The 13488-nt window shown below is 38.2% G+C and overlaps 1 protein-coding gene across 2 annotated transcripts in view; it reads left to right on the forward strand.

Annotated features, from left to right (window-relative positions):
- sema6cb (semaphorin 6Cb) overlaps positions 1-13488 on the forward strand; it is a 147694-nt gene that overhangs the window by 95909 nt on the left and 38297 nt on the right. For both annotated transcript variants that reach the window (XM_084435489.1, XM_084435490.1), the window contains exons 5-11: positions 1244-1358; positions 1798-1855; positions 3917-3973; positions 6264-6365; positions 11888-11978; positions 12253-12375; positions 12449-12537. In XM_084435489.1, the coding sequence (XP_084291615.1) occupies positions 1244-1358; positions 1798-1855; positions 3917-3973; positions 6264-6365; positions 11888-11978; positions 12253-12375; positions 12449-12537 (635 nt within the window). The remainder of the gene's footprint in view (positions 1-1243; positions 1359-1797; positions 1856-3916; positions 3974-6263; positions 6366-11887; positions 11979-12252; positions 12376-12448; positions 12538-13488) is intronic.

Raw genomic sequence — 13488 nt, forward strand, 5'->3', positions numbered from 1 at the left:
ATTCTTGAATATTTATTCTCATGCAGTGATTTTCAGTTGCAGTTTCTTTCTCACATCACTGGTTCATTGGCTCTGGCTCTATGTTGACTTGCAGACACTCTGGGTGATCTTTATTGAGGGATGATCCTGCCGAGATCAGATGATGGTGTTTACCCAGTCAGTGTCTTTGAGAAAAGAGTGAAGTTTCTGCTCCAATTTAACCCTTGCATGTTTGTTTACTGCAGCTCCTGAACATCAGAGCGAGATTTGGTTCCTGCTGCGGCCACCTGTGGTCTGCCAAGCTCAGGAGAAACTCTTAACAATAACCAGTTTATAATCGCTGAGTAACTGTAGTAACAGGAATCATTAAAAAGTCCAGATTTTCTTTCCACCCCAAGGTCATGTTTGCCACTCTGTGTCTGCTACTTTGGTGCAGTGCACAGTTTCCAAACAGACCTGCAAATTAAAGGTCCCTGCAGGTCATTGCGGACGTCTCTGCGGATCTGAAAATGTTGTGTAACCCACTCGGCCTCTGAAAGTAGAGCATGTCAAAGTGACTTGACTCATCTCTGACATTGTGCTAGAAAACAATCTGTGTAAATGAGATTAATTAGCAAATTATATTTCTGAGTGTAAAGACACTTTGGATTTAAATAGGCAAATGCTTATGACATTATTGCAATGTTTATTATGTTTCTAGCATGTTAAATGTTTGGCAACAGTTCTTCTAACCCTAATTGATGGAGTGTGTAGCTTTTCATTTCTTAAACAACCATGTAGGAAGAGACGTCATGGTCATATTCCAGGATGACGATGTCAAGATTCATCAGGCTAAAACTGGGAAAGAATGGTTGGCAAGGGAGCATGAAGAATAATTTTCACGCATGAATTGGCAGACCTCTTTTGGGTTGTCTATACAAGATCTTGACCAAAAATTGATGCACCTCTTGATAGATATAAATGAATCTTATATATTACACATTATTTATTGATGAATTTAGCTTCTGATGTAAATTTCTATTCTTTCAAGGATGTTTTTGAGTAGTGGGGAGGAATGTGAATATTTCTATTGTTGCTTCCGAAATTTTTGTGAAAAGACTTATTTAAAGACTATACAAGAGGAGTTAATATTGTTACACTTAATTTGAAAAAGTTGATGTGAAAATAAGAATAATCCTTCATGTGCTGCTCTGACACCAAGATGGTAGACCGTGATCATTTCTAGTTGATTTTAACTCCGTCTTCTCTCTTCCCTATCTTGAAGACACCTACCTGTACCCCAGTTTCCAGGGGAACATGTCAGATAACGACACCGCCAGACTGGGGCTGGATTTTCAGAGGATGCTGCGGATTAACCACATGGTCTACATTGCTGCAAGGTATGTCGTGTCAGTTCAATCACATGCTCACACTGCACACAACACCACAGCTGCACACACATTTCAAAAGATTCCAGACCTCGGGATCCGTACACACTAGTGCTGTTTCTCCAGACGCCTGCAGCGATAAGACCCACACACTAATGGTAAGGGTCGTGTGATTGGGCCAATCAGTCTCATTCAGACCTAGATTGCAGACAGATGGATGTTCACTCGCTCTCTGACACCTCTTTCACCCCTTCCATTTTATCCCTGTCTGTCTCTCCACCACTCATGCTCTCTCACTCTCGTTCTTGCTGTCCTCTGCCCTCTTCAATTCAGCTCAAGGTGTTATTGGCACTGTATTGTTACTTATTGAAAGAAATGGCCAAAAGAATCTCAGTTGCTTAAACACTTGATAAGAATATTGGCATTTCTTTATCTCTCTCTCTCTCTGTAGAGATCACGTTTTTGCCATTAACCTCAGCGCTTCAGCGGAGCGTATCGTCCCCCAACAGGTAAGCTCACCTTTTTCTCACCTTTTTGTTTGTCATCTCTAATGTTTTTCTTTCTCTTAGATCAGTGATGTGAGTGCGTAAAATAGAATATTCACTTTTATTCGTCTTTGGGGAAGGACCATTTAGAAATCCCATTTTTCAAATGAGCAATTCTCTTTATGGTGGCTTTAAAGGACGCATATTCTACACTCTTATGTCTATTTTTCCCTGAGGTCCACTTGAAATGTTAGTCAAGGTCTCTTACACAAAAAACAGCCGTAATTTAGTTTTGCACGACCATTTTCCACCTTCAGCGTGACACTTGGAATTAAATAGGCTGTTTATGCTACTGTACATTCTGTAGGGATCTTTGTGCTAATGACCTTTATTATGATTGGCTTAGCTCATTGCATGGGAAATGAGTTACCACATTTACTGAAAAACCTCCTTACAGGCCTATATTGGTTCACAAAACAACCTGTACTGAAATGTGTTGCACAAGACTGTTGGCACTTTCAACAAATATGCTATTTTTTGTGCTTCGTGATTTTTTTTTAAGATTTTTTTTAAATTTATGATATAACAAATTTCAGCTAGCATAAATAGCTAACTTAAACGCATCAGATGTCTGTCCCCCATTTTGGTAATTCTCCCACTTCACTTCCTGTCTACTCTACTATCCTATCTTAAAAAAGGCAAAAACGCCAAAAATAAATATTTTTTTAAGTTGTTATTTTGGCCTGCCCCATGTTATAGCTCTTGATACAATCATAATTTGGATCATAAAATTACTAATTGTAAAAATGTGCTAATTAATTGCTACCAAAACAAAATATTTAAATGTCCCACAACTCTGTCATCAGTTTGTTTATTTAATATTTATTTCTAAACCGAAAATACAAAATCTGGTTTTAAACTGTATTTAGATGTCCCATTTACAAAATGTTCATAATAGTGAATCACAGGCCTCATATAAAATGAATAGAAAATAAAATCAGTCATATACTATTTAGCATGACCTCCTGAGGTTCATGATCTACTTTTCTCACAGTTAAGCATCTTCTTTCACTTAGTTTTTTTTTTTAAGTAAAGAACAAAATCCTATTTTTATTGAAAGTATGCATCTTAAGGTGTTTAAGAATCTATTTTTGTACCATATTTAAGGTAAGTTGCTGTGTTTTTCCCTAGAAAGACCCATTTTTTGCTGTTACACAGGCTGAGGAGGCAGTTTTGAGTTCTGAGTTCTGAATGTTGTTTAATTAGACTTATTTTGATATTTTAAATGGCAAAGGAAATCCTGTTTTTCCATCATACGTTGTTATTACTCACAGCAGTCATATCAAATGTAATAATGTTGATGAAGCAGTCTGCTTATGGATAGATCGCTCACTCTTTCTCTTTTCTTTTTTTGTCCTTTGGGTCTCGCTGACAATATTATCTTAACTGTTGAGAGTAAGATGTCACTGCAGCAAATAGTTGTGTTAGTGAGAGTGTTGTTTTTAGCTTGTCATGGTGTGTGTGTGTGTGTGTGTGTGTGTGTGTGTGTGTGTGTGTGTGTGTGTGTGTGTGTGTGTGTGTGTGTGTGTGTGTGTGTGTGTGTGTGTGTGTGTGTGTGTGTGTGTGTGTGTGTGTGTGTGTGTGTGTGTGTGTGTGTGTGTGTGTGTGTGTGTGTGTGTGTGTGTGTGTGTCTGTGTCTGTGTGTGTGTGTGTGTGTGTGTGTGTGTGTGTGTGTGTGTGTGTGTGTGTGTGTGTGTGTGTGTGTGTGTTTTGATTGCATGCTGTTCCTGATGGGTGGGCAGACATGTGGCGGCCCAGTAAATCTCTGAAATACAGCCTCACCTAATGACACGAGCAAACACACACACACACACACACACACACACACACACACACTCAAATTGTTAACACCCTGAGGGATCTCCCTTTTCCTTCTTATTGCTCAAGTCCTGCTTGTCTCTCTCTCTTTCCTCCTTTTTATGTTTATTATGTGTGATGCTTATTGAAGTAAATGAGATTTTCCAATTGCAGCTGTTGTGAATGGCAATGAGCCTGTTATTGTTTGTTTGTTTGTTTGTGTGGCAGAAACTGACATGGAAGACAAAGGATGTGGAGAAATGCACAGTCAGGGGGAAAAACAGCGTGAGTACACAACTCTTTTATTTCTCCTTCTCTTTCTCCATGTAATTGTGTGATAGAAGTCAGCAACTGTTGCATTTAGTGGTTATTAGTCGGGCATAGACAGACCTTCATCTAAACGGCAGGTCTGGTCCACAGTGCAGCTTATTCTGAAAAAGAACAGGAAGAACATAGACGGCAAGAGAACATCTGACTGACATACACATTTCATTTTGTAGTTTTGTGCTGATTTGAGGCGGATGTTTCTGAAATAGATCCTACAGTAATAGACTGGTGAGAGAGAAAAAAAGAGCCCAGTCTTTTTGAATGGTTCTGCAGTAAATATCGGAAAAATATGTATAGATTTTTTTCTGGTCAGAATTTCTGCCTATCCAAAATTAAGTATTATTTTGATGACATAACTGAAAACAAATCAAAATATACAGACCTATACAAAAAACAATTACATAAAATACTTTGGATGTTTATCAATACTGATAATATATCAGTATTAATGGACAATATATCGTTTTATTTAAAAAGATGTATCTAATGTTTTTTTTTTATTTATTTTTTTTTTTAATAATTTTACATTTTATCTTAAAGTCCCTGTAAAGTCAAAATTAAGTATGTGTTCTGAGTTTGTCATACCACCGAAAAATGTGTTATTAGCCACCCAGCCCAATTTCAATGATTAAAAAAGCCGCCAAGTAAATAAAATAAGCTATCAAAATCTCGAAAAAATGAGCAGTAGTCTCAGCTCTCAAACGCTGGGGGCGTGTCCGCTGGCTGCGCTGAAACCACGCCCACTCGCGGGAAATATGACTCGCGCACAGCTCGTGCATGTCGGCGCGACGGGAGGATGAAGGCCGAAGCGGACAGCGGGAGATAGTCGGTTCGGCCATTCACCAGTAACAGCGGATTATCAGTGAATTCCAGTTGTCTCCAACGAAAGTAAACTATCCTGATCTCTACAGAGGCGGGTGTGGTGGTGATCATCAGCTCTCCATCAAGGTAACGTTAGCTCTTCACAAGATAAATCCACCTCTTCTTGATATGATCATTTTTCGGAAATTTAAATAAGGACACCGATCTGTTTTCTAAGTGATTGCATCCAGGGAATACGCATTTACATGACGAAGGCATAGTAGCCAGAGCCGTGGGCATAGTTAGCTAGCAAACTGTAGGCTGTCTGATAGTAACTCGCGATTGAGCGATAGGCTTAGTGACTCCGTGCGTCATCAGGTAGGGGCCCAATCAAGCTCAGGGGGTCGCAGTGCGTCATCGGGCCCCCGTTTTAGCCCCAGCCCCGCCCAAAAAATCCGGCTCACAGCAAGGGTGAAAAACTGTTAAACGGTCTAACTCCACAATTTAGTACTTCACAGTTCTCAGTCTTTGTAACATGTTTTAGCAATACATTTCTAGCACTTATAATGTGTTTAGAATTTTTTTGTAGAATTGCCTTTACAGGGACTTTAAGAGATTTTTTAAAATGGATCTGTATTGGATGATTTAAAATATTGAATGGGGCATGCATTCTAATTTTCTCTATTTTTACTTCTAGATCATCTTAGTTTTAATCTAACTAATTTGTAATCTAATCTAACCTAACCTAAAATTAATCTTTAAAAACGCTTATATTCCAAACTGTTAAATGTATTTTTAGCAAATCTTAAAATATAAAATTTTCATACTGTACATTATAATGTTATTATTCCTAAGTTCACTCACTTGAAACATTTTAAATGATTTATTCGATTTTAGTGTTTTATTTTCAATTTATTTGGAGAAAATTTTATAGAATTTTACTATAGACCATTTATCAATTATCGTGCACAACATGAAAATAATTTTCCTCCAGATTTTTAATATAATACTTCCCTAAAAAAAAGTGCCCTTATCCCTCAAATTTGTAAAGCCAGTCAATCAGTTTAGAGTTTGCCAGATCGAGAAGACACTTGCCAGTTTTGTGATCAGTATGCATCAGATGGTCAGTAAATGGTCTGAAGATAAGACTAAATGGCTCTCCACAGGTGGCTGTATACGTGAAGATATGTAAACACACACAGGTTTTATAATATCATTGGTGGTTGAAGACAGAGTTGCAGTGAGTGAGTCAGATCCTGGAGCTCAGCATAGGGATTATGGTAATTTGTGTGTGGAAGTGGAGGAAAAAGGGAGTCAGTAATGATGCTCGCTGTAAGCTTCAGGATGAGTCAATCTGTGTGTGTGTGTGTGTGTGTGTGTGTGTGTGTAATTCAGGAGTTATATATATATATAGTGTGAGTAAAAGCCAGTGTCTTGTCTTTCACAGGATGAGTGTTACAACTACATCAAAGTGCTGGTGCCACGTAACGATGAAACTCTCTTTGCATGTGGAACCAATGCGTTCAACCCCACCTGTCGCAACTACAAGGTATGATGAGTCTATTTCTGTCACACACACACACACACACACACACACACACACACAGTTATTTCCTCCTACAGATGTGTATTCTGAAGCTTCCCTTTAAAGAATCAAAATTGACAGTCTACATACACACATCTACTTAAATTTGTCAGCATTAAAATTAATTTGAGTATTAGGCCTGTTCAAAAACGTATATATCCTGCTCTTTCTCAGAAATTAATTCATATCCTGTCACACCTGTTTACAACCTGATTTTTTTTTTTTTTCTGTGAGAGAGGTCTGCGTTCTCCCATCAACACTGTCTGTTGGCTAAACGAAACAATTTCTGCAGTTGCAATGAGCAATGTTAGCACATTTTAGTCATGGTAACTGGGTTTCCATCCACTTATTTGGGGGATTTTTTTGGGGGGGAAATCCAATAATGCTGGATGGAAGCATCAATAAATAAAATCAGGCAAATAAAATTATTAAAATGCACATCAAAAATTGTGGTGGATAAATGTTTTATTTGGTGTGCACGTAAACTATGATAGAAACACATTTACTGGATAAATTCCCAGATGTGTCAAATGTCGTGACTAATTTGCATAGATGATTGGCTGCTATTATTTCGCTCAGTTATTTGACTAGTATTATTTATTTGGTAAGAAGACGCGCACATAAACTACAATAGAAATGTATTTACTGATGGGCGTCAAAAATGTCATGTGACTTTGCTTCAAGTAAGGTGACTGAATAATACACTCAGATGATTGGCTGCTATTGCTGCCAAAACCATCTGACATGAAAACCAGAAATGTATTACATTTAATAAAAGAGCCATATAGTGAATACAACATTTTAATTTCTAGTTTACGTAGTAGGCAATCATCAATGTTTCCTGAAGGCAATGTTTTTGTTCTTTTGAATTCATGGGAAATGCCGTTTTATTTGCTAGTTATTTTTTGTGATTTTCCATGTTTTCTTTTTTTCATGACACCCTGCTTAAAAGACAACTTGACATCAAAATTATCCTTTTTACTTTCTTATTAAATGCTTGGTGTTTTGCTACTTAAAAAATATTTTATTCAGTCCCTGCAAAAAACTGCAACAAATCACTAGTTTAGTGATGTGGAATCAGGCCTGTCCTGTGATTGATGGTTTTCCATCAACATTAGCAGATCTGTTCCTGAGCGGTGTGTGTGCATGTGTGTTTTTGTTTGCCAGAGAAGCATGTAAATCTGACTAAATGCTGGAGGAGGCCAGCAGGGAGTCAGCAAAACTCATGGATGAGGCTCTGCTCTCAACTTTTCCATTTGAGGCTCTTTGGAGATCTTGATTTATGCACCTTGCCCTGAAGGCATCTTCCTTCCATATTCCTCTCTTTCCTCTTCCTCTCCGCTTCTCTCTCGGTCTGTCTCCATTTTCTCATGCTCCACAGTCTCATTTTTCTGCATCTCACCGAGGAGAGGGATGTTCTGTTAGAGCCCTGGAGAGGGACAATATGTCATGTCTTGCAAATCATGTCGCTCAGTTCCTCTGCCTTGTCTCCTCACGCATTCCTTCACTCTCAACTCACAGCTCGAGCTGTGGAGAACTTTCTGGAAAACTGTGCAAGGAGAGGTTAAGGAGAGATTGTTATAGTTAGATGATTGTTATAATATATACTTTTGAGACTTTTGGAAAAGTTCAATTTACCATTCTCTCAGTATTACACTTTCCCGTATTGTTACATGCAGATTACCTTTGCTGTCATCTGTTGCTCGTTTAATGTTTTAAAACACTATTAATTGTATTATTATTATTAAAGAGGTCTTATTATGCTTATTATGAGGTATTATTACATTTTCATTTAGTGTGTAATGTTGTTTGAGCATGAAAAGGGACTGAAAAGTCCACTTCATAAGGAGGTATTCACTATATCAGTAAGCACTGTTTCTGAACCCCCTGAAACGCCTTGATTGTAGTCTTGAGTTTTTTCCCGGGAACGTACATCACAATATTCCTCATTTAAATTATTTGTGGCCAAGGCATGCACAAAAAAGCGGTGAGCAGGGTGCCAATTGCTTATGGCAAGGTATGGCTGCTGCCATACCAATGTACTACTTGCACAACTACTTCCGCGTTTTACTTAGTACATATTGGGAGTTTCCGGTTGGCGCGTTCAGTGCACCTACATACAGGAGAATGCAGATTATTACTACGTTTCATGGATGCCAATTGATTAAAACAATGAATAATGATCTCTGTATTAATTATTTTGAGCCTGCTGAAATGTTCTTATAAACATATTTTCTTTCCAGCTGTACATTCTGAATAATAAATGGGCTAAATATATTTATCCACTAACCTGCAGCAGTCCTATATGCTCGTCTTCTCATTAACAGTGTTTTTCTCTTATATTTTATACCTGTTGAGTTTAGATTTTTAAATTTTGACTAATAAAAAGGATTGCTTGTGTGCATTGGTGCTTTATTCCAGTCTTTTAAAATAGTTGAATGAATGAATGCTCGCGAGGTGCCTTTAACTATGTTAAATAGGCTATAGGCTATTTAATTAATCTTAAACAGTAGGTACACAGCGTAGAGGAGAATGACAGTCAACTACTTTGAATATTAATTAAGCATTTTGGGCATAAACATGTTTATAGTAAAAAGATTGACATTGAAAAATGGCACAGAATGTTTAAAATATTTAATCCAAATAAATGCATGTTCGTGGTTCGTACTGATGTTATTCATCTGTTCTCATACACTTCAGCATTGCGGTCACTAGTTTAGATGAGCACTGACACTCTGTGATGAAATAATGGCGCATTTGTAACAGCCGCAGCTTTCTCAGGTTTGGTTTGGATTAAAACTTCATGTTCCGATGAGTTTGGAAAATTCTGCACACACTAAACATCAGAGTATCCCTTCTCTTGTCAATAAAAATTTCCAGATTTTTTTTATCTTATTGCAGACACTCATTTTGCGTTTGTTCAACTCATTGACCACAGTACATTGAAAGTAAACATTACCGGAAATAAGTGAGATGTACTATTTCCAAACAGAAGTGCATCACAAAGTTCAGTGCAAGTGGTCCATTGTGGCTGTCTGGCTGATTGTGTGAACCTTCCTCAAACAGCATAACGCAAGACCAGAAACAACGCTATTATCCTGCCATTTCATGCCAGATTTTAAGTTAGCTGAACATGTAGTTGCTATAGATAACGACTGAATAAATAAAATGAAAAGGAAACAAGTATCGCTAGATGCCACGTCATGAAAAAGACAGCAAGCAACACCTGTACAACATAGGCTAATCCGATTCAGAGGGGACTTTGGTCATTCTTATAACAGCTGTAAATAATTGTCTAATTTGCTGCATTATGAACAAAGTTAAATGTGATTCATCTTTGGATGTGCCACACACAAACAGATTTTGGTTGTTTTTCTCTCTGCTGTCATTCTATCTTTGCATTATTTTAATGTCATGCAAAATATATTTGAACAGTCATGATCTGCTCTTAAATAGATTATTTAAGGTGTGAATAGATGTGCTTTGTTGTGATATTTGAGGATGGCTGTCGCAGCAGTGTGTATGATGCTGTCAGGAATTAATGAAAATATGTGGGACTGTAGTAAAATTGAATGACGACATCAGAGTTTGCCATACCTTGTCTTTTGGTGAATTGAAGCCACTAGGGGTGAGGCCTGGTTGAGTTGCATTAGTATCGTGTTGAAATTCGCGGTTATGGTAAGGGGTGTGACATTTACCAAACATGCTGGAAGCGGGTTGACCAAACACAACACATTGGTCCAGCCGACCAATCAGAGTGCTTTTCGGAAGGAGGGGTTTCATTGAGACAGAATCTAAACGGAGCGTTACTAACAGACTGGGAAGAGAGGTGCTTCAACAATGTAAAATATGTGAAAAATTACGTGTTTTTTTAACATTCAAGCATGAAAACCTATTCTAGTAGACCCCAAAAACAAAATCAAGACTTTGAAAAAGGTCATAATAGGTCCCCTTTAAATTGCCCCATTATGGTTTTTCAAATATTTCCTTTAATGCAGTGTGTAATATAGCGGTTTGTGATTGTAAACGTTCTGCAAAGTTGTAAAGTCGAGAGTGCACGATAAATAAAGTTATTGTCTCCCAAAGAAAGACTCTGAACCGCCTAAACGAGTCGTTTTTTTATTCGTATCCTACTGCTTTACGGTTCTACGTCACTAGATGAGATGATACATTTGCATAATGCTCGCCTATGTTGTGCGTTGTCTGCCCGCGAACAACTTGACCAGCCCTCAAATGTCACTTGTTAATGCTGATGGTGAGGAATAACAGATGCAACATCTCATAATGTACCTCAAAATGAGTAATGTATCACTGAGAAATCGGTTTGAATCGATCCAAAATCTTTTGAGAAAGATTAGTGATGCATTCCTGAATCGTTAACATTTTAGTGCATGTTTCAAGTCGTCCTTGCGAATGGAGGTTCGGGTTGAATTACTAGTTCTTCCAATGTTCCAAAACAAACAGACACGCTTTCCCTGGACAGAAGTGTACAGATGGTCAACCTTTGACACAACCAATCCAATGCAACTCCTGCTTTAATTCCCCTCTATTCTTCTCTATCCCTATGAGCTACATGACAGTGTAAGTAGTGGTGAGCTTCAGCAGGTTCAGTAGGTGTTAATCCGATGGGGATGACACACAATGTGACCCTGAATACCAGAATGCCCACAGGACCCTTTCAGCCGCATTGCTAAATGTGTTTGTGCATGTGTGTAATCCAGCCGTCTTTGTAAGGACATCTCTAGCCCTGCAGGTTGAATATCTTTGTGGATTTGTACACATGTATGTGTGCATCACCCAAACCAGGCAATTAGCACGCTGTTTTTTTCTTCTGTGAACACCACAGGTCGGAAGCTTCTGCTCTGCATCTGACTAACAAGAGAAGCTGGCACACTGTTCACACCTACAGTTCCCAAAGAGGAACAAAACAAAACAACCATGGAACACACACCACCCACTGGTCCACAAACATTTATACAACACCGAATTCAAGCTCCCTAAAGTCTTTGACAGCAAAAACAGCTTTCAAAACATGCACTAAACGATTCACCAATGCAGCACTAATCTTTCTCGATTCAAATGATCAGAATTTACAGTATTAAACAACAATATTAATGGGGTTGGATCATTTATTTCCCCTCTTGTCATGCCAAACCTGCATAACAAAAAATATGTTTCGAAAAGTTAGTTTTTGCCCATACATTGGCCAATATGGTCCAATATGGTCCAATAAGCCAATATGGTCCAAAACAACAATGATTTGAATGGATGTTTTTCAAACTATTTTTGTGCTGTGTTTGAAGTGTTCTTCATTTGCTCAATGTGTGTAAGAGGTCTTTTCTTTCTCTCTCTCTCTCTCTCTCTCTCTCTCTCTCTCTCTCTCTCTCTCTCTCTCTCTCTCTCTCTCTCTCTCTCTCTCTCTCTCTCTCTCTCTCTCTCTCTCTCTCTCTCTCTCTCTCTCTCTCTCTCTCTCTCTCTCTGGTCAGATGTCATCTCTGGAGCAGGATGGAGAGGAGGTGGTCGGTCAAGCCCGTTGCCCTTTCGAATCCCGCCAGTCTAACGTTGGCCTGTTTGCCGGTGAGCTGGCAGAGCACCATCCGTCTGGGGAGGAAGACACGAAATCTCCTATAATCTCACTAGTGTTCCACTGACATTTTACAAAGTGCAGGAAGTCTCAGAGAGACAGCAGTGATCACAGACGCACAGAGATTTAAAAGGGACATGGGGGAGATGAGACATGTCTCTCATTTTCTCTTTGTGCCATATATACACTGAACTGAACTGAGCTCTGCTTTGTGGGGTTTTGTGTTGTTTTGATTTATCAATACTTATTTCTCACCTCACTTCCCAGGCGGTGACTTTTATTCAGCCACAATGACGGATTTTCTAGCAAGTGATGCAGTGATTTACCGAAGTTTAGGAGAAAGCAGTCCTGTTCTGCGTACCGTAAAATACGACTCAAAATGGCTAAGAGGTGGGTCACCTGTTATATAGGTATTTTCTCTATAATTTCTGTTCTTTTTCTAATTGTGTCTTTGTTTATGTAGAGCCTCATTTCCTTCATGCCATTGAGTATGGGAACTACGTCTACTTCTTTCTCAGTGAGATCGCTGTAGAGTACACCACCCTGGGCAAGGTCAGACACTTCAAGTACACTGCAAAAATCATATTTTCTAAATAATTTCTTTTGTCTTGTTTTCCAGGAAAAAATTTAAATGTCCTTTAGACAAAATCAATTTACATGAAGCAAAGTTGCATAAAATATTAAGATTATTGTCAGAGTATATGTCATTAATCAAGTTTATAAAATTATTTTCAGACTGTTTTATTCATGTTATAAGCAATCTATGTATATATTAGAGATGCACCGATTCATCGGCCAGGGACCGGAATCGGGCGATTTTCCACCTGATCGACCCGCCTCCGAACCGGTCTGTTTTGTTGCCAGTGGTACAGGGAATAATGTCAGCTGCGCGTTCTTGCTCTCATCTCTCTGATGGGAAGTGAACGGTCAAATACACACAAAGTTATGTTAAAATGCCTGTCTTGGCTGTGTTAAACACAGTCAGTTTTGGAACATTAAATAGTTGAGAAAGATGACGCCTGTTGTGTAACAGTATATTGGATCCATGCATAAACTCTTAAAGTGACAGGAGCCTAATATTCCTGCTGCTGTCTGTCATGTTAATAAAAGAATATAAGACAGAGAAAATCACTCTCTGTTTTTGACTGAATATGTTTTATAACTTTAATTGTAAGCATTAATCTGTATTTAAATTTTACAATGAAGACTATCCAGTGTTATTTTACATTTGATTACATTAATTTCTGTAGTATTTCTTACCTGACTGTTTACCCACCTGAAAAACTTTAAGCCATGTTTATTTCATTGCTCTCTTTTTTCCGTTGCATTTGTTTGTGCTGGTGTTTGCAATTTGTTTTTGTTCTCATTTTATTACTGACTTTTTACTTTTCGTATTTTTTATGAAAATAAAACTCTGCATTGAAGAAAAGTAGATTTTTATAGTCAATTATAGTTCTTAGAAAATCGGAATGGGCAAAAATCTGTATCGACAGGTCACACAAA

The sequence above is a fragment of the Rutilus rutilus genome (genome assembly GCF_951802725.1).
Source record: "Rutilus rutilus genome assembly, chromosome: 17".
Lineage (NCBI taxonomy): Eukaryota > Metazoa > Chordata > Actinopteri > Cypriniformes > Leuciscidae > Rutilus > Rutilus rutilus.